This window comes from Heteronotia binoei, chromosome 5 (genome assembly GCF_032191835.1).
Source record: "Heteronotia binoei isolate CCM8104 ecotype False Entrance Well chromosome 5, APGP_CSIRO_Hbin_v1, whole genome shotgun sequence".
NCBI classification, from domain to species: domain Eukaryota; kingdom Metazoa; phylum Chordata; class Lepidosauria; order Squamata; family Gekkonidae; genus Heteronotia; species Heteronotia binoei.
In genome coordinates this window covers 36455145-36482371 of record NC_083227.1, presented here as the reverse complement: position 1 = coordinate 36482371, position 27227 = coordinate 36455145, and the positions used below count along the sequence as shown (strand labels likewise).

Genomic DNA, 27227 nt, shown 5'->3' with positions numbered 1-27227 from the left:
CTTTATGGAGGGTGAACCCGATTTTGAACTAGAAGTCACATTTTAAAATTGATGGAGGAGCTGCAAGGTGATAATACCTCTTATTTTTAGTATACTTTACAGCATACATTGTACTCCAAAAGTATCTTTACAACAGTCTTCTATGAAGATAGATTCAGGGGGGTAGGCATGTTGGTCTGAAACAGAACGAAATGTGTGCCACTGGACTCAAATTTTGTTTTACAACAAGCCTTGTGATCCCAGTAGTACAGATGCCGAGAGAATGTGCTGACTTCATGGAAAGAGGAGATCTGAGCCAGCACCTTCCATATTCGTGGCACAACCCCTCAGCCCTGGTATCTGGTGAAGGCATATTTGCTTCATTCTGGGGCCATCTTGCTTCTGGTGTGTTACCGCAAGCAGGAATAACCAACGTAACTATAAAAGATGGCTTTTTCTTTGTAACAAAAATGGAAGCTTTCGTTTATTAAGCTGTAAGATATAGAAAAGGCATCGAAGCTGAGACTGCTGGACAGCAAATTAAATCTACCATTAAATCTGTCAAAATTAAATCCAGTACAGGGCAAGACTGACTAATAGCCAGGAACTACTTGTTCAAACTTCAAAAAACAAAATAACAACCACCCACCACTTCCACTCACCGGACAATTCCTTCCTTGATATCCTGCTCAGTCATCTTTCTTTTCTTTTTTTTTTAATGCCCAGCATTTATTGACAGGTATAAAAAAATGCTATTTACAAATTTATGGCAGTGAGTTCATGTTTGTAGCCCTGTTGCGGCATCAGCGCCGTCTCTTTGCTGTGCTGGGTGGCGCTGGGGCAGTGAGCACTGTGGCTCTCCTCTTGCCGGCTCTCGTCGTGAAAGTGGCAGGACTGGCGAGGGAGGGGGAATCCTCTCTGTCCAGACGGTGGGCGTCCAGGTCAGCCTTTTGCTGCAGAATGCCCGTCAGAATGAACTCCGAGTTGGCGAGGGGGACACCGGCATCCTGCGCAGCTTTGCACCGGGGCAGGTCTTCAGGGCACGAGATGATGACACGTTTGTCCTTTTGAAGGGTTAAAATGTAGTCAGACCCCAGGTCACCTCACCACCAGTGTTCCCTCTAAGCTGAGTTAGTGTGAGCCAGCTCACAGTTTTTAAGCCTCCAGCTCACACATTTTTGTCTTTGCTCAGAAAAGATGGCCCCAGAGCAAACTGATTTATGCCACAGCTCACAACTGTAGCTCACGAAGTAAAGTTTTTGCTCACAAGACTCCACAGCTTAGAGGGAGCATTGCCCCCATGTCTTTTCCCCAATTGATTGTTTCTACTAATGTGCCCTTTATTATAGGGGGTCTGCAAACCCTCAGTCCATTGAAGTCAGTATTGTCTACTCAGACTGGCAGCAGCTCTCCAGGGTCTCAAGCTAAGGTATTTCACACCTATTTGCCTGGACCCTTTTAAGTTGAAGATGCTGGGGATTGAACCTGGGACCTTCTGCTTACCAAGCAGATGCTCTACCACTGAGCCACCGTCCCTCCCACACACACCACCCTTCCACACACCTTGTAGGTTCGAGGCATTCTGGGTAAGAAGGTGCCCCCACTGCATTTGATGATGTCTCTCATGTGCTCGGGTTCTGGCTTGACATTAGGAGTGACGTGGAGTTCGTATCCCTGAAAGACAAAGAGACGTGTCCATTGTGTGACCAGCAGAGGGCAGCTAACTCTTAGCAGGAAGGGTGAAACAATTTGCTGCTCTGAGTCCTCATTCGAGCTCCTGCTCTAAGCCCTTGTAGGCTTGCAGCTCTAGCCCCACAAAGAGGAGGACACCTGTGAACCCCACCTCTCACAGTGTTTTGGGAATCTGCACATAATCTGACACTCATCTCCCCCCTTAATTATTATGAAGTGTATCGTTTCAAACAGAAGATGACATTTTTTCTTTCATGCAAACCAGGCTCTGTGGGTCTATGGGAGTGATTTTGAGGGAGGGCTTCTTTGTTAGGTATCACCTGAAGCAGGCCTCCCTTTTGCCGGGCCTTCTTCAGGGACTGCGTGAGGCTGAACTGGAAGTTCTTCTCCTGCTCAGGGTCGTGAACAAGGAAGGTGTTTGGGGCCAAGAAGAAAGAGTTTCGCTTGCTCTGTGAGAAAAAAAGGGAAAAGAAGCAAGGAAGCAGTGAGATGTGAAAATTCTGTTCTTAATACTTTTCTCTACCTTAAGGAGTCTCAAAGCGGCTTGCAGTCGCCTTCCCTTCCTCTCCCCATGACAGGCATCATGTGAGGCGGCTGAGCTCTGAGAGAACGGTGAGTGGCTCAGGGTCACCCAGCCAGCCTCATGTGGAGGAGGAGTGGGGAACCTCCAGTGCTCTAGATTAGAGTGCCCCCCTCTTAACCACTACACCACACAGGCTCCCATGCACCATCTGAAGAGCCAGTTTGGTGTAGTGGTTAAGTGTACTGACTCTTATCTGGGAGAACCGGGCTTGATTCCCCACCCCTCCACTTGCAGCTGCTGGAATGGCCTTGGGTCAGCCATAGCTCTGGCAGAGGTTGTCCTTGAAAGGACAGCTGCTGAAAGAGCTCTCTCAGCCTCACCTACCTCACAGGGTGTCTGTTGTGTGTGTGGGGAATTGTAAGTCACTCTGAGACTCAGATTCAGAGTATAGGGTGAGATATAAATCCAATATCATCTTATTCTTCTTGGTACCATGAACTAACTTCAGATATAAACTGATCCAATTATCTTCAAAATTACAAGACAAATTCCCCATATCAGCAGTCTTTGTCTCTCTCTTTCTCTGGGCTCTGTACCCAGTGCCCTGATCACATTTCCAAGCATGTAACTCAGTAACTTTGGAACCCTACTGTGAAGCAATGCCAGCACTGCTACGGAGTGAAGTCTACCAAGCTTCTAGTACCAGAGGCTTCTAAAATGAATTTAATCTGGATGGCACCTTTCACTTGTACACTATTCTGCTTCAGATTAGTCCCCACCAGTGTTCCCTCTAAGCTGAGTCAGTGTAAGCTAGCTCATAGTTTTTTAGCCTCCGGCTCACACATTTTTGTCTTAGCTCAGGAAAAATGGCCCCCGAGCAAACTAATTTATTTATTTATTTATTTATATTAAGATTTATACCCCGCCCTTCTCACCTAAGTGTCTCAGGGCGGCTTACAACATAATAATTCAACAACTTCAGTTTAAAACATTTAAAAATACAATGAAACCATAAATTAATAAAAACAAGATAGAATAAAACCGGCGGCCTATAGATACATTTTGTTCCATCCAAGATATTTTCCATTGTCAGTTAATGTCATAGGCCTGCCGGAAGAGGACTGTTTTACAGGCCCTGCGGAATTGCCCTAGATCCCGCAGGGCCCGCACCTCTTCCGGCAGCTGGTTCCACCAATAAGGTGCCGTTATTGAGAAGGCCCGATCCCTGGTGGATTTTAGACGGGCCTCCTTTGGCCCGGGGACTACCAACAGGTTTTGTGAACCTGAGCGTAGTACTCTCTGGGGAACGTGTGGGGAGAGACGGTCCCTAAGGTAGGCAGGTCCTAGGCCATATAGGGCTTTAAAGGTAATGACCAACACCTTGTACCGGACTCGGAATATTACTGGCAGCCAGTGCAGACCCTGGAGCCCCGGCCGAATGTGCTCCCGTCTTGGGAGCCCTAATAACAGCCGGGCAGCAGCGTTCTGCACTAACTGCAGTTTCCAGGTCCGACACAAGGGTAGCCCCATGTAGAGGGCATTACAGTAGTCCAGCCTCGAGGTGACCGTAGCATGAATCACTGTTGCCAGGTCGTCACGTTCCAGGAAGGGGGCCAACTGCCTCGCCCGCCTAAGATGAAAAAAAGCGGACTTGGCAGTGGCTGCTATCTGAGCCTCCATCGTCAATGAAGGCTCCAACAGCACCCCCAGGCTCTTGACCCTGCCCGACGCTGTTAACGGAGCGCCGTCAAAAACTGGCAGGGGGATTTCCCTTCCCGGGCCGCAGCGACCCAAGCAAAGGACCTCTGTCTTCGCCGGGTTCAGCTTCAGCCCGCTCAGCCTAAGCCACCTAGCCACTGCCTGTAACGCCCGGTCCAGATTTTCTGGGGCGCAGGCGGGCCGGCCGTCCATAAGCAGATAGAGCTGGGTGTCATCAGCATATTGATGGCAACCCAGCCCATACCCTCGGGCCATCTGGGCAAGGGGGCGCATATAGATGTTAAATAACATCGGGGAAAGCACCGCCCCTTGAGGCACCCCGCAATCAAGCGTGTGTCTCCGGGACAGTTCCTCCCCAATCGCCACCCTTTGTCCCCGACCGTCAAGGAAAGAGGAAAGCCATTGCAAGGCCAACCCCTGAATCCCTGCGTCGGCAAGGCGGCACGCCAGAAGCCGATGGTCGACCATATCGAACGCTGCCGATAGGTCCAACAACATCAGCACCGCCGAGCCGCCTTGATCCAGATGTCGCCGAAGGTCATCCACCAGGGCGACCAGCACCGTCTCCATCCCGTGGCCCGGGCGGAAACCAGACTGGTAGGGGTCAAGGACAGAAGCATCCTCCAGGAAGCTCTGTAGCTGCAACGCCGCTGCCCTCTCTATAAGTTTGCCCAAAAAGGGCAAATTCGATACCAGCCGATAGTGTGCCAATTCGGTCGGATCTAACGTTGTTTTCTTCAAGAGGGGACGGACCACCGCCTCTTTGAGCGCTGATGGAAAATGTCCCTCCAGTAGGGATCTATTTATGATATCCCGTATAGGATATCTTAGCTCCCTCTGGCAGGTCTTAATAAGCCAGGAGGGGCATGGGTCCAATTTACAAGTTGTTGGGCGTGCAGATAGGAGGATCCTGTCAACTTCTTCCAGGCTGAGCGCGCCGAAGCCGTCCAGGACACAAACCGAAGACAGGCACGGAGCCTCAGGTTCACTAACTGTATCTAATATGGCAGGGAAGTCGGAACGGAGCGATGCGATTTTATCCGCAAAAAAATCCGCAAAAGCCTCACAGCCAATTTCCAATTCATTAAAATTTGGTCTGCCCTGTGGCAGCGTTGTAAAGGTCCGAATTGTATTGAACAGTTGTGCCGGGCGCGAAATTGCGGACGCAATCTCGGCCGCAAAGTAAGTTTTCTTTGCGGCCTTTACTGCCATCTCATAGGACTTCATAACCTCTCTATAAGATGTTCGAGTCGCTTCGTCTCGGGTACGCCGCCATTGCCTCTCTAGTCGTCTGAGTCCTCGTTTCAACCGCCGCAACCCCTGGTTATACCAGGGTGTCGGCCTTGAACGAGGGCGCAGAGGACGCCTAGGCGCGATCTCATCGATGGCCCCGGTGAGCCTATTATTCCAAGACTCCACCAGGTCATCGAGGGAATCGCCAGGGGGCCAGGGATCCCGCAGAGCCGTCAGGAACCGTTCCGGGTCCATCAGGCTCCGCGGGCGAGCTAAAATAAGCTCGCCGCCTAAACGGGGTTGGGGTGGGACGTCCACACGAGCCTTGAGGGCATAGTGATCCGACCATGGCACTGCTATGGAAGCAAGATCGTTCACTAAAACTCCCGACGCGAAGATCAAGTCTAACATGTGACCGGCCTGGTGAGTGGGTGTCGTAACTACTTGGGAGAGTCCTAGTGTCGCCATGGAAGACACTAGGTCCATCGCCTGATTGGAGGTCACGTCATCGGCATGAACATTGAAGTCACCCAGAATCAAAAGCCTTGGGTGCTCCAATGCCCATCCTGCTGCGGCCTCCATTAATGCAGTAGCTCACAACTTTCATGCCAGTAGCTCACAAAGTAGAATTTCTGCTCCCAAGGCTTAGAAGGAATATTGGTCCCCACCACCACCACCTTCGCAGCAATAGCTATTATGTGTGAGACTCCTACTTGGAAAGGGGGAAGATCACAGCAGCAACTCATGCAGAGACATGGTAGGCAACCTCCAAAAGAAGATCACTGGACACAAATTATTCAGTCACATCTGATACAGAGGTGAAACAGAATTACCCACACACAGAAAAGGATGAATGGAAGGAGGCAAAGCCAGAGCAGTATCATACAGAGCAGCAGTGTGCAACCTCCTCTGTCAGTGGGTACTCTAGGCTCATAACAGCCATTAAGCAATCATTTCTTACAACATGCAGGCAATTTATTTTAAAAAATCATCACATTTTTCTCAGGTGTGTACAAGATTATACCCATCACTGGTAAAATGAGTACCCAGCTTGCTGGGGGGAAAGCGTAGATGACTGGGGAAGGCAATGGCAAACCACCCTGTAAAAAAAGTCTGCTGTGAAAACATCATGATGTGACCTCACCCCAGAGTCAGAAACAACTGGTGCTTGCACAGGGGACTAACATTTCCTTTTTACAATGACGTCACTAAAAGCAGCAACAGAACTGCAGAGATAAGATGGCTGGCCAAAAAAATAAGAATAAACCTGTCTTGCTGTCTATTAGTGTACCCAGTCTGGAAAGGCTGCCTTAAAGACTGGCCAAACATGAAAAGAGTGGGTAGGGTGGCAACAAAGACTTCTGGCTCCTGGATCACTAGCTGCAGACTGGACCGGTCCCATCCCCAGCTCCAATGGATCACAGTGGGAGGGGGGGAGAGGAAGGTGCAAGGGAAGGAACTCACCTTCTCCAGCCAGTCAAGGGTAACAATGGGAATGCCTCGAGCCAGAGCACACAGAAATTTGACTGTGCGGCGCACACGGTCTGTCACAAGGTGGGTGCAATCGAAGACAGACTCTGCCAAAGAGCCCCCCAGTTCTGTGACCACCTGCTCCCCCTCCTCATCGATCACCCCCGTGAACAGCACCTGCAAGGGGAGGGAGGAGAGGGGAAGAAAAAGAAAGTTGTCCAGTGAACAAATGCACCGTGCCTTTCCGCAGAGCCATTTGGCTAATATTTCTATCAAGTGTTTCTTGTATCGTTTTGCAGTTGCTCTCCTGTTATTTATTTATTTCTATTTGTATCCTGCCCTCCCTGTGAACAGGCTCAGGGCAGCTAACAACATATTAACATCATAAAATACAATAATCTATTATAAAGCAATATTAGTATAAAACATTAAGCAATTATTTATGTCCCCATCCTCACAGCTCCTAATACAGTAAAGATACAGGGATCTGTTGTGTCCGTTTCATTGCCATTGCATGCAAAGATCCAGGAATTGGGGTTCTTATCCAAACACGGGCGTTAGAAAAGAAACATGATAGTATCGCCTAAATCTCTAAAACCACACATGGGGAAACTGCCATTCCAACAAATCAGCAGTCTTTCTCTTTGTACAAGGCTGAAATGATGGGAAGTGCAATGATACAGTTATCTCCCAAAGTCTGGATAAGGACCTAAGAGACAGCCCTGCTGGATCAGACCAATTGGGTCTGAGAGGCAGTTTGCTGTAGTGGTTAAGAGCAGCAGGACTCTAATCTATAGAACCAGGTTTGCTCCCCCACTTCTCAACATGAAGCCAGCTGGGTGACCTTGGGCCAGTCACAGTTCTCTCAGAATTATCTCAGCCCTACCTGCTTCACAAGGTGCCTGTTGTGAGGAGAGGAAGGGAAAACAACTGTAAGACACTCCAAGACTGCTTCACGTAGTGAAGGGTGGGGTATAAGACCCACTTTTCTTCTTCAATAGACCCACCTGGTTCAGCATCCCCCTTTCCCAGTTAAACCAATCGGGGAAGACCACAAAAAGGCCAGGAGTCCTCTCCAACTGCTGCCCCTGCCAGTAGCCACTAGCAGTTTTAACCATCATGAATTTACCTAATTCCTGAGCCAGAGGATATGCCCACATGTTGTGGCAATGAGTTCTATATGCTAATTATGTATTATGCAAAGTAGTACTTTTCCCCCTCCCTCTTTCTCCACCAAGGGAATACGACCATTGAGGTATTAGCTAGAGGGGAGATGGGAACTTTAGCTATCTCAGCATCCATATTTGTCCCTAGAGCATAAAGTCCCCACCAAAGTTTCCTGTAAGCTGCAGAGTCTTGTGAGCAAAAATTCTACTTTGTGAGCAACTGGTATTAAAGTTGTGAGCTACTGCATAAATTAGTATGCTCTGGGGCCATCCTTCCTGACTAAGACAAATGTGTGAGCTGGAGGCTAAAAATCTGTGAGCTAGCTCACAATAACTCAGCTTAGAGGGAACACTGGTCCCCACATCCCTATCAGACCCACTTGCTGGTGTGGCCAGCCCCACCAAGACAGCTTTCCAGTTGGCATTTCCCAGGGCCCCAATCTCACCAGGGGGCACCGCTCCAAACTGTACTACCATTCTGGCTGTGAATAGAGGACCCAAAAAGGTCTGCAGCCACAAAACACGGGTTCTCCAGTTGCACATGGTCCACTTTCTAAGTCAAGGGAGCTCGCTAAAGGCTCCTCACCCCAGGACCCCTTCCCCAAATTTCATTGCCAGCATGGCCCAACTAACCCCACCCCACCCCAATTCCAGCCTCTGTCTCCACACATGTGGTACCTTCGGTGCAGGCGTGGCAGAGGCTGCCGAACTGTGGGATCTGCTCCGGGTTGTTCCCGTAGGCTTGCTTTCTAGGCTCTGCCGCCGCAGCCTCCTCCCTGAAGACGGAGTGAACACTGCAGACTCCTGGGGAAAGGGGTGACAGAAGAGAGAGCAAGGGGTGGTTGGAAGACACATGATGCATCGACCTTCCTGTAACTAAGCAGAAGTGGGCCTGGCCAGGACCTGGATGAGAAGCCACCTGGAAATCTTACATATGTCACCTCTGGTCCCATGAAGAAAATCAGGACAGAAACATAAATAATAGAAGCTCAGGTACATGACAAGTACAAGACGACTCACAATAAAATTCTGGAACAAAGTCTGAGTCCAGTGGCACCTTTAAGACCAACAAAGTTTAATTCTGGGTATAATCTTTCACATGCACACACACTGCCTGTCAGAAAACAGCACAGTTGCCTAAGCAGAGCAACCACAACAAAACAAACGTTTGCCCCCTGCACCACACATACTGGTTCCGCCTCAACTTCCACACACCTGCCCAGCTTTGGTGTCTTTCCCAGAATCCTTTGGGCTCAGTGTTGTCATCTCTGAAGCGCCCCTTGACTGCCTGCTGGACCGAGTCCTATGATGTTTCAGCTGCCTTTCTTCCATAGACTCAGTGGTGGCAGCTGCTGCTCTCCGTTTCCTGGACCTTGTGGGCTCCTTGGTCCCCAGGCTGCTGGCAGCTATTGCTGTTTCTTCCTCGGGTTTCGAGGCAGAGTTCCGCTGCGAGCGCCTGAGTCTGCCCTGACTTGCTGGCTCCCCCTTGCCAGGTGTCTTGCCAGGGCTTGCCTTCTCTGCCTTGGGTTCTTCCACCTTCCTCTTTGGCTCCCCCATGTACTGCATGGGATTGCTGAGCTGCCGCAGCCCCCGACGCCTGGCCGGGACAGCCGCTGGCTCACTGGAGCTGGCAGGGGCTGCAGATCTTCCCCGGCCACCATGACGGCTGCTGCTTCCTTCTGGCAGGGGAGATGGGGAGGAGGCTGTTGAGGACCGCAGGCTGCGCCGCCGCTCGGAGACCAAAGCCACTGGTTTGGAAGGCTCGTCGGTGGCACACTGTGGCAGCTGCAACAGGAGAGGGACAAGGCCTATCGGGCTGAGCCTGGAGGCAGGACACTCAGGGCATCCCCCACCAACTCAAAGCAGCAGCATCTATTCATGCAAGAGAAGAGACCACTCCATTCTCACCTGTTCAGCATCCCTTGCATCTCCTGCCAGCTTGGAGCGCCTTTCTTTTGGCCCACTTTCAATGCAGCCTACAAGAAGCAAACAGCGCAAAGTGAATGACATTGACCAAAGGAAACCTCTGCATTCAGAGGCAATAAACCAAACATCAGTGTCAGGAAGCAACATCAGGGAAGGGTCTTGGCTTTTATGCCCCACTGTTGGCCACTGCGTGACAAGATGGACCAGTATCTGATCCCAGCAGAGCTTTCAGCAAAGCTTTTATGTGCTTAACTCCAGTACGAGTAACAGAAGACCACAAGGAACAAAAGACCTCCAGCAACCACTGTGCCCCACAGTGGTTCAAGAAATAAACCTCAATTCCAAAAACCCCACAAGTATCTCTAAATCCAACTCTTTTTTTACAAAAAAAAAAATGGATTTGAGCCTCCCAGATTTGCAAGCTCTCAATAAAGTAGAAAAATACCCAGCATTACAACAAGCAAGGTCTCCAGTTCACTCCCTGGCATCTCCAGTTAAAAGGGAAGGAGAAGATGCTGAGAAAGTTCTTTCTCTGCTTGAGAGCCCTTGCCAGCAGATCAGACACTATAGATCTAGAAGGACCAACCATCACACTCAGCATTAAGTGGTGTGACAGGACCTCAGGAAACGGCTCTTTGTGTATACAGACTAGCAACATTTATTTATTCATTTATTAGATTTAATGCCTCATCCCAGCCAAAGCCAGGCTCTGGGAGATGTACAACAATAAAAATACATTAATTTAAAGACATTAAAACATTCTGAATAAAATACCACAGAAAGTCACACACAGCATACAAGTATTTATAGACTGCAAGGACCACGGTGTGTACGTACTTGGGGGGAATCGCTCTGCAGGAATTCCAGTAAGGATACTGTACACAGAGGTGAATGGCAAAGATTCTTTTTAAGGGGAAAAGGGATATATTCAATGACATCTCTGGGGTAACTTTGCTCCCTCCCAGTCCTAGTTACCCCACCCCCCCACAAACAACTTAAGCATGGGCCTATCTGCCCAGCCACATCCTAGGCTTACGATTTTCTGGCTTACGATACTAGAATTTTAGAAGGACCATGATGGAATGCTGGCAATGGCACACTTCAATGTGGCACCTTCAAGATGGAGTTGGTTGGAAGACTCCTGTGTTGCTCTGTCACAGAGACGGGCAGCATGAAAAGTCATATCCATTAAGAAAATGAAAGCAGAGTGACTGGATAGGATTGCTACACATGAATCTCTTCATCCAAAGAGTAATTAATATGTGGAATTCACTGCCACAGGAAGTGGTAGTGGCTACAGGCACAGACAGCTTCAAGAGGGGATTGGATAAACATATGGAGCAGAGGTCCATCAGTGGCTATTAGCCACAAGGTATAGAGGGAACACTGTTCTTATTCAAAGCCTCACTCCCATTCCCACTGGTTCCACTAATCACCTGGGCCAGTTTTTTACATGGATTGCAGAGATCACTTTGAGAATCAGCACACTTGTTGTGGAATTGGCAGGTACATGGGGCATCCAATACCTGAGAAATCCTCCCTGCGTAACCCAAATCTGTATTTTTTTTTCAAATGTGCCTTTCCTCTGGAGCTCACAGCGATAACCACTCTGTCTCCCTGGCTCTTAGGGCAGGAAATTGATGCAGTTTGAGGTAAACCAAGCTGGGTGGACAAGTTCCCCTAAATAGGTGGTCAGCTGACGCTTTCAGAAGGATGCATGTCTCCACCTCTCAGGGCCAAACTACACATCCAGGGCTTTTTTTGAGCAGGAACGCAGTTGCAGCTGGCTTGGTGTCGAGAGAGTGGCCCATTATGCAAATGAGTTCCTGCTGGGCTTTTTTTAACAAAAAAAGCCCTGTGTGAGACAATAGTGACATCAGGGGGTGTGGCCTAATATGCAAATCCTGCTAGGCTTTTTGCACCAAAAAAAAGAAAAGAAGAAGCTCTGTGCACATCCATTGACATAGCAGCTGGCATTAAAGAGAACAACATACTCTCCCTACCCCCAGGGCATCTCTGTTGCTCACCTGCCCCTCCCTGGGGCTGTGATGGTTCTACAGTGACTCCGCCTTCAGGGGATGCCACACACGTCTGCTCCTCACTCCCAGAAGCCTTCTCTACCCCAGGCAGTGCCAAGGGTTGACTGTCCACAGTAGGGGGAACTTGCGCTGAAGGGAGTGGTTGAATTTCCTCTTCTTTGTGGGGCTCCTCTGCAGCGGCGCCATCTGCTGGTTGTGAGACTGGCTCAGGACAAGACACTTCTGTGGCCCGGAGTTCGGTTGCACCTTCTGGGGTGCCAGAATCCTGACCTCTAATGGCTGATATTGGAACTGCAGGCTGCGTAGCCTGTTCAGAGAGGCGTTCCCTTTCAAGAGGTTGCTGGCCAACCAGTTCTATATCTTCCTCTTCTTCAACAATGAAGGCCTGTGTGGGCTCCTCTGAGAGTGTTGCAGACCCCTTGCAGAAGGGCTGAGTGGCTTCTAGCATATAGATATCTGGATCGTCATCTTTCAAGGGAGAGCTGCAAGCTATGAGAAGAGAAGGGACATGAACACAGAAAGCTGTCTCAGTCAGTCAGCCCATTAGTCGAGCCAGGCCTACTCAGACTAGCAGTGGCATTCCAGAGTCTCAGACCGAGAGCTTTCGCATCACCTCCTATCTAACCCTTTTAATTGGAGATGCTGGGGATTGAACCCGAGTCCTTTTGCATGCAAAACAGATGCTCTACCACTGAGCCATGGCCCCTTCCCAAAGGCCAAGGGTGGATACTTCTCTGTGCAGGCAGACTTCCTCAGATACAGCTGACCAACTTTATTGGTTTTAAAGATGCCACTGGACTCAAACCTTGTTCTGCTGCTTCAGACCAACACCACTACCGCACCTGGATTTATTTATTTCAATTTATATCCCGCCCTCCCTGCCAAAGCAGGCTCAGGGCGGCTTACATATTAATGTATGAACATGAAACACATGAAACGAAAAATACAATTAAAACATAAAAAACATAAAACCATAAAATACTAAGAAACATTCAAGGTGCTATTGATCTTTAGATGGTAATCTGTTTAATAAAATGGATGGCTGCCTATTCTGTTTTGTATTAAGTTTAACTATTCTGCTGTTCCAGCTGGATGTTATATCTTTATCTGTATTGCAGCCCCTCTGTGGATAGCTAAATCTGAGGATAAGGGCTACATTTAAGCTAAACAGATTTTTTCAGCAAATTTTCCTGCAAACGCCCCAGGTTTGCAGAAAAATCTGAAATAAAAAAAATACATGGTGGGGTTTAAATCCCTTGAAAAGCAAAGTAGTGTTCTCTGCACACATGCCTTTGGCAGTGGTGGTGTTTAGTGCTGTGTCCAGCAGCAGTGGCAGTGCAGCCTGAAGCTCCACACTGGGCGAGGCAAAAGCAGTGCCGGGCAGGCTTCCAGCAGTGCAGCCCAAGAGACACGTTGGGCACGCCCCCGCCAACGCAGCCCAGGAGACAAACAGGCATACCACTGCAGCCCAGGAGCCATGTGGGCAATGCTGCCACTGGTGGCACAGCTTGGGAGCCACACCGGCCTACATGTGGCGGGGACACAGTCCTGGGCGTCCCACTGGGCACAGGCCCAGCAAGAAGTAGCAGTTCAATGGAATCTGCACTCCTGGAGAGTATCAGGGACCTACTCTTGTGCTTTCCGTAATATCCTAAGTAGTAGAGAGACAGAGATCAGCCAAACAAGGAGTCCACAGGTAGCTTTAATGTGAAAGAGGTGTCCAAATAAGAAATTTGAGGTCATTCCAATCGGTGCCTAAAATGGTCACCTACGAATTAGCAGAATCAAAAATGGGGAACGGTTCAAAAATACAAGCTACACCTTCCCAACAAACCGACTTCAGTTGGCACCTCTGTTTAGCAGAACCGGCCCTGAAGGTCAAATTCACTCACTTTTCCCAGGCGGGAAACTCGAGGGGGATCGGAAGACAAATGCCTGAGTAGCCTCCTCTTCCAGGGCACATCTGGAGCCTGCAAGGGAAAGGAGAACCTTGCATTAGCCTGGCCCAGTTCTGGGAGCACAAAGGGGGGGTGTGTCTAATTTAAAAAGAAAATTTAAGAGAAAGAAATGAAAAGCATTTTATCCCAATTCCTGCTGAAGCACAAGGTATCATCCACAATCCTCTCTCACACTCCAAGATCCTCTTTCTTCCTCTTGCTTCATTTTGAGAAGTTTTTGGTATTTCTGTCCTAACCCTGCCCCATCCCAGATTCTTTTATTATTCTCTCAAGGTGTGTGATCCCCTAATATACTAAATCCCTTGAAAAGCAGGATTACCCCTACTCTTGTTCCATGACACAGCGACAAAGGGACACTGCCACTATGTAATGCTTTATAGACAGCCACCCCCACAGAAGACTACCATAATTTCCCAAGGTTCACTCCCTCAGCCTAACACATTTCGACCCTGTTTTTCCTCCAAGCATACTCAAGAGGCCTCTGCTCTTCATCTGAATCTGGGTCCTTCCAATTTCACACGCCCTCTTTCGGAGGGCTCAGGAGGCCTGTGAAGTTCCTTACCTGCTGCTGTGGTATCCCTAGCCTTTTCAGCCTTGGAAGAGGAGGTCTTGATGGGCAGGTAGCACTGTGTTGCCTGGAGAGCCAGGTCGGAATCATCTGGGAGAACAGAATGGGGAGTAAAAGTGTAACAGAGAAAGCAAATGGCCTTTATATTCCAGGATGCACTGCTGCTGCCAACCTCTAAAAAGCACTTCCCATAAGAACATAGGAGAAACCATGTTGGATCAGGCCAATGGCCCATCCAGTCCAACACTCTGTGCTCCTGGTCACACAATGGCCAAAATAAATAAATTTAAAAAAAATTATATATATATACACACACACACACATACACACACACTGTGGCTAATAGCCACTGATGGATTTCTGCTCCATATTTTTATCTAACCCCCTCTTGAAGCTGTCTATGCTTGTAGCCGCCACCACCTCCTGTGGCAGTGAATTCCACATGTTAATCACCCTTTGGGTGAAGAAGAACCTCCTTTTATCTGTTTTAACCCGACTGCTCAGCAATTTCATCGAATGCCCACGAGTTCTTGTATTGTGAGAAAGAGAAAAGTACTTCTTTCTCTACCTTCTCCATCCCATGCATAATCTTGTAAACCTCTATCATGTCACCCCGCAGTCGACGTTTCTCCAAGCTAAAGAGCCCCAAGCATTTCAACCTCCCCTATGAAGCCTTTGCATGATGTCATGGCAGAACAGACTATTGCCCAGGCATCACCGCTGCCCAGTTCTCAGTAGCCAGGTTAGTGCAACATCCCTGATATGTACCTGCTACAATGCAACCCTTTCTGTCTAGCATATTAGTATCCCACCCTTCTTCCAAGGAGTTCAGAGCAGCAAACCTCACTTTCCTTTCCTCACATTATCCCCACAACCATCCTGTGATGGTCAAGGTGGAAGAAGAAGTCCATAGATTTATACCCTGCCCTTCTCTCTGATTCAGTCTCCAAGCAACTTTATCTTCTTCTCCCACAACATACACCCTGTGAGGTGGGTGGGGCTGAGAGAGCTCCCACAGCAGCTGCCCTGTCAAGGACAACCTCTGCCAGAGCTACGGCTGACCCAAAGCCATCCCAGCAGCTCCCTCCCAGTAAGTGGAGGAGTGGGGAATCAAATCCAATTCTCCCAGATAAGAGTCCGCACACTTAACCACTACACCAAACTGAGAAAAAGTTAAGATGGAAAGTGGCCTTGACCTGGATAGCCCAGGCTTGCCCAATCTTATCAGGTCTCAGAGCTAAGCAGGGTCAGCCCAGGCTAGCATTTGGATGGGAGACCTCCAAGGAATGCCAGGGTCAAGATGCAGAGGCAAGCAATGGCAAACCACCTCTGAAGGTCTCTTCCCTTAAAAACCCTGTGACTTGACAGCGCTAACCACCACTAAGGTGGAAAGGAGGAAAGTGACTTGCCCAAGGCCACCCAGCAAGCTTTATGGCAAGAGGAGGAATCTGAACCCAGAGCCCCCAGACCTGAGTCCAGCCTCCACCCCACAATCGCATTGATCTTGTTTGCCCAACCAGATCACAGGATTTGACCTGTAAATAGTCTTCTAAGATCCTTGGCTTGGGAGGTCTTCTAGTAGAGGAAACAAAGCCCACCACCCTTTCTCTTTTTACCTTCCTCATCGGTGTTGCTCTCATCTCCTGGGCAGGACTCGTTGCCTTCAACGTCAGTATCTTCATCCTCTTTGCAAGGACCATGACAGGCCCTCAACCCTGCTGCAGAGCTAGCCTCTTCCTCCCTGTCCACTGATGGTCTCATGGACACCAGCTGGGTATCTTGTTCTTCCAAGGGTTTCCTTGGCAAAGCCAAGGTTTCTGCTTCCACATCCGTATCGCTATCATGAGCCACAAGGGTCTTGGGGGACGGAGAAGCCACTTCCAGATCTGTATCGCTGTCCTCTTCCCTGGGTCCAGCCTCTAGATCCCCAGAGCCGTCACCTCCGTTTCCTCCACCAGGGCCGCAGTCAGTGACTGCGCAATTTTCCTTTGAGCTCACCTTTGGACTCTCAGGGGCTTCCTCCACATCTGTATCACTATCCACAGAAATAGCAAGCAGGTGTTGATTTTGAGGCATGGAGCCTGGCTGCTCTACAATCTGGGTGCCTGCAGCGGGTTCCTTCCCGTCCAAGCACCTAGACTGTTCACCAGCAACTCCATAACCCTCGGGGGGTTCAACACTGGCATCCTTTATTTCCCTTGCCCCTTCCACCAGGTGGCCCTTCTGCTGCAGCCCCGTCCCCTTGAGCTCCATCACCGCTCCACCGCTGTCTTCATTTCTCGTAGGCTGGGGACTGTGGGGACTGGCCCCACATAACCTCTCTGGCTCAGTCACCTCCACATCTGTATCACTGTCCCTAGAAGCCTCGGGATCCTTCAGAGCTCCTTCTCGATTCTCTGCCCCAAGGGACAGCTCTTCCACATCTGTGTCATCCTCATTTTCTAGAGGCGGCTGTGTCTTAGAACCCGTGCCTGGATTCTCTGCTGCTTCCACATCTGTGTCCCTGTCCACTTTGTGAGGCCGATGGCCTTCTGGATTGCCATCTGCCCTTTCCTTGCCTTTGCGGCTGTCCTTGCAATGGAGACTGGACTCCCTGTCTCCAGAAGATTCAACACCTGCATTGTCCGCTGCCCCCTTCACATCTATGTCATTGTCCCTGTTGTTGGTGACCCGGTGGGCCTTGGAGCTCAAAACGCTTGGGTTCTCCTCTGCCTCCTCTATGTCTGTATCACTGTCAATATCATTTGCTAACTGTCCATTGTCTACAGAGCCAACACTTGGATTCACCACCGTGGGTTCCTCTGTGTCTGTGTCGCTGCCCAGTTCTAGGGTAAGGCTGTCCTTCACAGAGGGTCTTTCAGAAGTGGTACCCACCCCATCTTCATCTTCCCTATCAGTATCACTGTCCAGGTAGAAGTTCGTGAGGCTGGGATCTGTAGTGGCATCCTGGTCTTTAACAACTGGTTGTCCTCTGGAGTCTGGAGAAACTTTCATCTCCGTATTTCCTGGCTGGATAGGATGTGTTTCCTGGTTCAGAGGGGTGACTGTGGGTTCTTCTGCGTCTGTGTCGCTGCCCAGTTCTAGGGCAATGCTGTCCATTGAAGGTCTTTCAGAAGTGGTACCCACCCCATCGTCATCTTCCATATCTGTATCACTGTCCAGGTGGAAGTCCGTGAGGCTGGGATCTGCAGCAGCATCCTGGTCTTTAACAACTGGTTGTCCACTGGAGTCTGGAGAAACTTTCGCCTCCGTACTTCCTGGCTGGAGAGGATGTGTTTCCTGGTTCAGATGGGTAACAGAGCCGTTCGCTACAGAACGCAGCTCAGCCTCCTCGTTCTCATAGCACAGGCGCAAGGAGGGACAAGGCAGGCTGCTTTCTGAGGGCTCCCCACTTTCTTCATCACTGTAGGACACAAATCACAAGCAGAAAAAAAAATTAAGAGAGCAGAGGAAGAACACTAGATCCTTATAAACCAGCACCCTCTAGTGGCATACTGAGACAATTACAGGCTACCAAAGAAAAGCAACAATTCCACTGAGTTCACTATGACTCTAGGAAGGCATAAACGCACAGCAAGTGCGCCTAGGATGGCCTGATCTCATCAGACTTTGGTAGCTAAGCAGGCTCAGCCCTCGTCAGTACTTGGATGGAAGTCCAGGGTCACTATGCAGAGGCAAGCAATGGCAAACCACCTCTGAATGTCTCTCGCCTTGAAAACTCAGCCATGATATCAATGCACATTCCATCACCAGAGCACTAAAGGGAGACGCAAATGCAAATTCTGTTCCGGGAAGGCAGTGCTGCTTCCACTTCAGCTTCTACACAAGTCCCTCATAAACATTCAGATGGCAAAAACCTTAGCTTAGGTGGTGGCAAGAGCACAAGCGTGCAGATTTCCGTTTCCAGCACCTCCAATTAAAAAACTGCCAAATGTCAGGGCTGAAAAAGTCCTCCGCTGAGACCCCAGACCAGCAGAGCATAGAAGGCATTAAGGTAGATGGACTGATGTTCCTTCACTTAGGAGAATAGAGCACTGCAGACTTAAAAGTGAGCAGGTGATCAACGTTCAAGTGAAGCAGCCATTCTGGAAAGCGCAGAAGCAAGCCCACAGGCAGGAGCAAATTCCTTGCAACAGCAGTATCCCAAATCCTAGAAGCCAGCATCTCAACTGGAAACATCTTAAGAGTGCAACCAGTCAACACCCAAGCCATTGCACTGCTTTATCCTTGCACCTATGTTCTGCCAGGAAAATCTATTCTGAGTTACTCTCAGAGATCCACATGTAGACTGGGAGTAGATTCCAACACGCCTGACTATCCAAGAGGTTTAAATAACTGCTATGCAAGAATATATTTACTGTGAAGCTGAATCAAGCTGCCAGTCCATCTATCTCAATACATCATGTTACACAGACCATTATGATGTGCCTGAAAAGCTCAGACGCACACACACAAAACCAGCTTCAGGTGGGTAACCATATTGGTCTGAAGCAAGTTTGAGTCCAGTGGCACGTTTAAGATCAACAAAATTTAATTCTGGGTGTAAACTTTTGTTATCTGAAGAAGCATGCTTGCACATAAAAGCTTATACCCAGAATTAAACTTTGTTAGTCTTAAAGGTGATACTAGACACAAACTTCACACAGAAAAACATTTTTGTTGGTTATCCCAACCAATGTTCTCTCTAAGCTGCAGAGCCTTGTGAGCAAAACTTCTAGTTTGTAAGCCAGTTTGGCGTAGTTGTTAAGTGCATGGACTCTTATCTGGGAGAACCGGGCTTGATTCCTCACTCCTCCACTTGCACCTGCTGGAATGGCCTTGGGTTAGCCATAGCTCTCATAGGAGTTGTCCTTGAAAGGACAGCTGCTGTGAGAGCCCTCTCAGCCCCACCCACCTCACATAGTGTCTGTTGTGGGGGGAGAAGATAAAAGAGATTGCAAGCCGCTCTGAGTCTCTGATTCAGAGAGAAGGGCGGGGTATAAATCTGCAATTCTTCTTCTACAGGCATTAAAGTTGTGAGCTACTGCCTAAATTAGTATGCTCTCGAGGTCATCCTTCCTGAGGTAAGACAAAAATGTGTGAGCTGGAGGCTAAAAATCTGTGAGCTAGCTCACGCTAACTCAGCTTAGAGGGAACACTAGTTCCAACCCAAGCCTCTGCACTGCAAAGGTATACTGCTCCTCAACATACAAGTTCCACTCCTAGTTATCAAGGCCATAAACCATGGATGAGTTTATGGCTCTCCAAGGATAACTGCAATCCCTCCTTCAACTCACACACATTAACAACTCCTTTTGCAAGAAAGACCATAGCTCAGACTCATAAACCCCCTCCCCAAGCAAACAATTAGAACAAAAACATACCTTTCAGGTACAATAGTAGGGGAGGGCGAAGAGAACATGGAGGAGGCCACACTGCAGTGTCCTCTGGCATTGTGTTTGAGCGAGGAATCAGACCCTAGAAAGAAAGACAGATAAAATCAGGTTCAGGGTGCAGCCATGTATGTCTCAAACAGCAGAACAAAGTTTGAGTTCAGTGGCACTTTTAAGACCAAAGATGTTTTATTTTGAATATAGGCTTTCATGTGCACACACACTTCTTTAGGTATCTGAAAAAGTGTGCATGCACAGGAACCACATACATACACAGATCTAAAACAAATTCAAAAGTGAGTTTCAAAATATAGTTTTGAAGGTTAACTTACAACTTCCACATGAGCAATGCCTTGTGAACGGGAGAAGCCAGCGGGATGAGAGAACAGGACTTCCCATTGTTCTAGAGAGGGCGTTTTGCACTCTACATTTTTTATTTAGACATTTATACCTTACTTTTATCCACAGCGAGAACCCAAAGTGACTTACTATATCATTCTTCCCCTTTTCCATTTTATCTTCATAGCAATAACTCTGTGAGGTAAATTTGAGGGGGGGGGGGGCAACCATGCTGCTCTGAAGCAGCAGAACAAAGTTTGAATCCACGGGCACCTTTATGACCAACAAAGTGTGATCGTGGGCGCATAAACACAGAGGTCTTAAAAGGTGCTTCTGGACTCAGACTTTGTTCTCCTATAAGGTAAGTTAGGCTGAGAGAGCCTGACTGGGTGAGCTTCCGTGGCAATGTGAGGGTTCAAATCTGGATCTCTCTGATCCTTAGTCTGACACAGTCCTAGTTCTCACATGGAGGTAGATCTCCAGAAACACCCAAAGAGTGATTAACACATGGAATTCACTGCCACAGGAGGTGGCGGTGGCTACAAGCATAGACGGCTTCAAGAGGGGATTGGATAAACATATGGAGCAGAGGTCCTTCAGTGGCTATTAGCCACAGTGTACAGATGGCACTCTGTCTGGGGCAAGTGATGCTCTGTATTCTTGGTGCTTGGGGGGGGGGGGACAGTAGGAGTGGACCTCCCAATGGCACCTGGTTTTATGGTTGCTGCATGACAGAGTGTTGGACCAGATGAGCCATAGGTCTGATCCAACATGGCTTCTCTTATGTTCTTAAACATGCTTCCTGCCCCTCCTCATAACTCGTAGAAGCAAAAAGAAACTATGAACATATGAAGCTGCCTTATACTGAATCAGACCCTCGGTCTATCAAAGTCAGTATTGTCTACTCAGACTGGTAGCAGCTCTCCAGGGTCTCAAGCTGAGGTTTTTCACGCCTACTTGCTTGGACCCTTTTTTAGTTGGAGATGCATTTGGGGTTCTGCTGTGAGAGTCCTCTCAGACCCACCCACCTCACAGGGCATCTGTTGTGGGGGATGAAGATTAAGGAGATTGTGAGTTGCTCTGAGAGTCGGAGTATAAATCCAATATCATCATCATCTTCCTAAATTGTGGTGCCCAATACACATACTCTAGGTGAGGCCTAATCAGAGCAGAGCAAAGCAATACCATCACTTCACATATTCTGGACACTATACTTCTGTTGATACAGCCCAAAACTGAATTTGCCTTTTTAACTACCACAACACACTGTTGTCACACGTTCAGTGTATGTTCCACTAAGAACCCTAGATCCTTTCCACACATACTCTCCCATCCTATAATGATGCATATGCTTTTTCATGCCTAAATGCAGAACTTTACATTTATCCCTCATTTTATTGGTTTTAGTCCAGTTTTCCAGACTGTCAAGATCATCTTGTATCCTATCTCTTTCTTTGACTGCATCTGTGACCCCTCCCAATTTAGTATCATCTGCAAATTTAATAAGCATTCCCTCTATTCCTTCATTCAAATCATTAATAAAGATGGTAAACAAGACATTTATCACTCTTCTCCGAGAGGTTGAGGAACCATTAACAAGCGCTCTTTGGGTGCAATCTGTCAACCAGTTACAGATCCATCTTATAGTAACAGGATCCAAACTAGTACATTTTTCCAACTTATCAACAAGGACAGTATGTGGGACCTTATCAAAAGCCTTACTGAAATCAAGATAAACTATGTCTACCGCATTCCCCTGATCTAGCAAGGTAGTAACACGCAAGCTGCTGGGTGATCCTCGGAGAACTCACAGACCCCACCTGTAAGCCACCCATCTGGTTCAGCATCGAAGCTTTGCAGATTCTGTGCTAAAACCAAATTCTGCACCAACAGAACCAGTCAATAGAAAGGATGCAAACTGTGAAGATCTGCATAATTTTATTGTGTTTTGCATGCCATACTCAGGTTCTAGACGAGTAAAAAGCTACAGAGGGCACAACACTCTGCCACTGATGATCTTACTCTGCTATAATCTAATGACTACTGAGATTTCAGGACATGTGGCCCGCATACTTTCATAAGGACTAGAAACCTGATGTTTCCTTTTTAAACAAAAGCCATGATGCTCAGGAAATTAAATTCTACAACTCAGAACATGTTGTGCAATTTTCTGTGCCTCCATTTCTAATGCAATTGGATCTACAAAAATGATATTAACTCAGTAGTTCTTCTGATCACTTTTTCCCAATGTGGCACCTGTCCCATGTTTCAGGAAAATAAGCAGGGACCTTGGAGGTGGGGCTTGTGGTTGGCAGATGGTTCCCGCCTTGAAAAAGCCATCACTAGAGGAACAGGTGGACTGCAAAGCTCCTTCAGGTGCAGGCCTTATGACAGGAATGGAAGTAAAGGCGTCTCTTTTGGTTGATAATTTTGGTTGATAATTTGGATGATAATTGTGAATATGGCTCCCCCACCAATGGTGGAGTGAGTATCATTGTCAAGCATGGTAGAATTTCACTGGTAATTAATTGTTTTAGGGTCCTCCATAAAGCAGGTCTGTGAAATATCATGGAGGTCCCAAGTATGTTAACTCTGTTATTCTTTCCCCCTCCCCCTCCTTGCTTTATTGCTTTTGAAGTAGCGTAGAGAGAAACGAAACTGACAAGAAAGAGTAATCAGCACCTTCCCATACATTCCTGTCTGGGAGTGTGAAACATCTGGGGAAAGCAAGGACGAGATACTGATAACATTGTGAGAATGTAGATATTTATGATAGTTTATGTGTTAGAGCGCATCCCTTGCCCCCATCTTTGGGAACCCTTTGAAGTATGCCTTAAAAGTATTGTATCAATGTATTCTTAGCATCCCTCTCAAGAACCTGTTCAAGGAGAAAGTATCGGTTTATCAATAAACGTAGTTTTGTATCCACCTGACTCGTCATTGAATGCTTGACAATCACTGAACTACAATAACATCATGGGGTGTGGACCTGCAAGAGGCCCAATAGCGATCACCTCCCCTTTCGCGGTTCCCCACTCACCATCATCCACTGGGAGATGCAGCATCTTGCCTGCCCCATTCACCACTTCTTCGCCTTCCTCCTCCTTGTCCGAATCCTGGACCAGGAGACACCCAAAGCCCATCTTCCTCCCTGGCACAGGTGTCTCCTCAATGACCAGGGCATTGGCATCCATTCTTGCCTGGGTGGGCGGCACCTCCAAAGAGTCATTTGGGGATTCAGTGCCTCCCTCGGGGTCAAGGATGAAGTACTGGCATCCCACATCTCCAAAGAGCAAGGTGTCCCCATCCTGAAGGCTGTAGCGGACATGAGGAAGCAACACCATACGCTGGCGCCGGGTCCGGTTCAGGCTCTCCTGATCATACAAAAGGTGGGGTCCATCAGGCGAGGGGACCTCGATGACAGCGTGAGCCTTTGAAATGGAAGAGGCGGGCAAGCAGATCTGGCAGCTTTCAAGCCGGCCAATGACATTCTTCCCCAGGTAGATCCAAAAATCTGGAGGGGAAGAAAGAATCATTAGGTTAAAAGAACCCAGATGTCCCTGGTTTCCAAATTAACTGATTTATTCTGCTCTCATCCCAGACTGGTATATAACTGTGCCCTATTACGTGCCATCAAATTGCTTCCAAAATACAGCAAAGCTATGAATTAATGACCTTAAAACTGTCTTATTGTTAACACCATCTTCATATTGTGTCTTCCTCTTCCCTGCAGCCTTTCAACTTTTTCTAGCAGGTTTATAACTACCTGCACAAAATTTGGGGAAAATAAGAAATTGAAAGATTTTTAATGTAATTCACCAAGCCTCAAAAAGACCAGGGACTCCCCCCCCCCCCCCGCTCAAAAATCCCCATCTTTTATCCCATGGTAGTGGGTTACATACATCTGGGAAAGTAGGAAGATGATCTGCAGACCAAAAACTGCTCCCAAGGCAGGTCTATAGGGGCATTCTGTCAAATGTTCATCAAAATATGTATGGCAACTAATTTATTCAGCTTCATACTGAATAAAGAAGAACATTCACGCCATACACTTCAACTTATTTAATCATTTACTTCTTGTTTTGACATATAAAATCTCCAAAGCAGCTCACAAGTAAAAATAAAGTCCAACATGAAGCAGATTAATAAATACAATAAAAATTTAAAAAAAAGACTTTTTCCAATTATAATCATCAACAAAAGAAACAGCAGAGAAACAATACATAAAGAAGCAGTTAAATAAAAGTGAAAGCAACAACAAAACAGAAGTTTAAAAGCTTAGGAAGGGAGGAGTTTTCATCTGGCACCTATACGCCAGTGTCTCCTAGAGAACTAAGAACACAGTTTGCATAATACCTTAATTAGGGTCAACCCAGTAACATCCCAATACACAAGCTTCCGAGTTCCTCTGAATTTTTCATCAGACCAGACATTACAAAATAAAAAGACAGGAAAAGCAGACCTTTTTAAAGGCCACAGCATTAACAACAGTGCATAGTAGATTTGCAGAGAAGTAAAGAAGAATCAGATTTCAGGTTGAAATAAAGGCATTCCATAAATAGGGTGCCACCACGAAGAAGATCCCTCTTTCCAGTTATCATCTGTCTACCCTCTAAAGGAGAAAGGAGGAGGAGGAGAAGAAAGAAGAGGAGAAAGAGAAGAAATTGGATTTATACCCCACCCTCCACTCCGAATCTCAGAGTGGCTCACAATCTCCTTTCTCCTCCTCCCCCACAACAGACACCCTGTGAAGTGGATGGGGCTGATAGGGCTCTCACAGCAGCTGCCCTTTCAAGGACAACCTCTGCCACAGCTATGGCTGACCCAAGGCCATTCCAGCAGGTGCAAGTGGAGGAGTGAGGAATCAAACCTGGTTCTCCCAGATAAGAGTCTGCACACTTAACCACTACACCAAACTGGCTCAGCACAGGACTAAAGCCTTGATGGTATATCTTGTTCACCTTTGCTGATGATCTAGCCCACAGATCTTCTTGATATCCACTGTGAACCACTCTCAAAAATTATTGGTCCCCGAGAGACATTTTTCAACAGTTTTCCATAGCTTAGAAAGGCAGTTTTGCCACCAGACCCCAAGACTTGAGCATAAAAAACCATATGTACCTTGTTTCTACCCTAGGAACGCAGTTCTGGCTAGCTTGGCATCAGGGGGTGTGGCCTCATATGCAAATGAGTTCATGCTAAGCCTTTTCTACAAAAAAGCCTTGTGTGAAACAATGGTGATATCAGGGGGTGTGGCCTAATATGCAAATGAGTTCCTGCTGGGCTTTTTCAACCAAAAAAGCCCTGGTCCCAACTATACAGCCTCAAACCAATCTAATTGCCATCATGTGGTGAAAAGACGAGAGTTTATGATATAAATCTCAGGGGCAACCGTACCCTTCTCAGGCCCGTACTTGCTGCTCAGAAGGTGAAGGCGCCCCACGGGCTTGGGGCTCTCCCCAGCATCCCCAGCCCCAGAAGGATCTTCAGGATCGCTCTCCTCATGCCAATCCAACAGCTGAGTTTGGTCCATTCTGCAATAAAAAAAGATAATATTTGGGAGAACCAAAGCAAACAGACTTTTTTAAAAAAATAATCAGCTTATCCATAAAACTCATTATCAAAACTTAATTCCCACTTTTCATTTCCTGTATCTTATACAATCTGAATAAAATATTAAAGAGAAAAGAGAAAAGATAACATTCCAGAGAAAATAGCCCTGTTAATCTGTTGCAACAACACAAGGGACAAAAACCAGCAAGCGTGCTGTGGCAGACGATAATGCAGATAAACTGGACTCTGCTTCCCAAAAGCTTGCAAGTTGCACGATAATATGTATGTTACTGTTTTCAGGCGCCAAAACTTCTTTTTCTGTTTCTAAACTTGCATGCTTTAAGGAAACCCTTCTTTCCACAACTCGACTGCACTTACTCTATATGTTCATTATTCCGGGCCCCGAGAGACTTCCCGCGGGTATGCCGATACTGATACCCTAACTTTCTGGTCCCAAATCTTTTCCAAAATGACACCATCTTACTAACCAGCTTTTCTAAAAGTGCATGCCCATTTAATGCTTAAATCCATCACCTGCTCTTCTTGCGCCCCTAAAAGCACCAAAATCAGCTTAGGAAACCTCCTTGCTTTGCCCTGTACCTGGAGGGGGGCGGGAGTAGTCGCTTCACCCTGCCCTGCCCACCCCCCAGCAACAGCCAAAAAGTAAACGCTCGCCGTTTCTTTCCGGCGTCCCGCCTCTCTTAAAAGAGCGCTTTCCGTTGGCCAACTCTGCTGTCACTTGCAAAAAACTCCTTCTCCTGGTTGGCTTATTCCTTTATCGATTGTTGATTGGTCGACCGGGCAGTAAACGGTCGTTCTTTTCTCGTTGCAGGGCCAATGTCGTCGAGGCAAGAAGATCATAGAGAGGAAAATGCTAGAGAAGTGTAAGTCGCGTCGTATTCTACCCCAACCCCAAGCATACGCCCCGCCCCAAGACCATAAAGATAAATCTTAAGGCTCTGTAGGAGAGACGCCCGTGCAACTTTAACGTCCGGTTCCAATAGGAATTCTGTGCATGCCACAGTAGTGTGGCGGAAGTTACATATGCGGCGCTGTTAAAATTAAATCGGTCAGTGTTACCAAAAACAGGAGTGGGCAAACTGCGGCTGAGGAGCCACATGTGGCTCTTTCACACATATCCTGTGGCACTCGAAGCCTCCACCGCCCTGTTGGCTGGCTTGGAGAAGGCATGTGTCTCTTTAAATCACTTTTCCAAGCTAGGCAAGCCAGCAGCTTGGAGAATGAGTTTAAAGTTGCTTTCTTTCCACCTCTACCTCCTCTATCTATTGCCTGCCTACCTGCCTTCTTGCAGCTCTCAAACATCTGGCGTTCATGTCTTGAGGCTCTCAGACATCTGACGTTCATTCTGTGTGGCTCTTACGTTAAGCAAGTTTGGCCACCCCTGACCTAAAACAAAGTTGATTGCTTTAAAAAATATCTGCCTTCCTAAAACTGGATGATACACTTTCTCTCTCTCTCTCTCTCGGCTTGACTTCGCGAATGAAGATTTAAGAAGGGTGCAGTAGTCCACGTCTGCTGCAGGCTCGCTGGTGGCTGACAAGACCAATGCGGGACAGGACAGCAACTTTCCCCCACCTCCCAGGATTTTGCAGCAGGTTTTCTCAAATCTCACCTGGTATCCCTGGTCAAACAGTGTGCTAACACTCAACAGGTTAGACTGCAGTGAGGG

General features: G+C 47.8%; 1 protein-coding gene across 1 annotated transcript; it reads right to left on the bottom strand.

The window, feature by feature from the left end:
- Nucleotides 1-431: 431 nt before the first annotated feature.
- On the bottom strand, nt 432-25543 carry MDC1 (mediator of DNA damage checkpoint 1). The gene is made up of 14 exons (XM_060239176.1): nt 25382-25543; nt 23025-23498; nt 19637-19730; nt 15890-17676; nt 14268-14363; nt 13640-13717; nt 11736-12236; nt 9691-9758; nt 8998-9567; nt 8461-8586; nt 6611-6793; nt 1992-2120; nt 1543-1653; nt 432-1043 (listed from the first exon to the last, which is right to left on the bottom strand). The coding sequence occupies exons 1-14, from the start codon at nt 25515-25517 to the stop codon at nt 783-785; spliced, it is 4614 nt and encodes a 1537-aa protein (XP_060095159.1). The 5' UTR covers nt 25518-25543; the 3' UTR covers nt 432-782.
- Between the last annotated feature and the right edge of the window lie 1684 nt (nt 25544-27227).

What these genes read in the sequence shown, in the direction of transcription:
- MDC1 (XM_060239176.1), bottom strand. Translation starts at nt 25,517, where the DNA reads ATGGACCAAACTCAGCTGTTGGATTGGCATGAGGAGAGCGATCCTGAA. An exon ending in ACAGCCCCAGGGAGGGGCAG is followed by an intron (nt 9,759 to 11,735) that starts GTGAGCAACAGA and finishes TGCTTCTTGTAG; the next exon opens with GCTGCATTGAAAGTGGGCCA. An exon ending in ATGCAAGGGATGCTGAACAG is followed by an intron (nt 9,568 to 9,690) that starts GTGAGAATGGAG and finishes CTCCTGTTGCAG; the next exon opens with CTGCCACAGTGTGCCACCGA.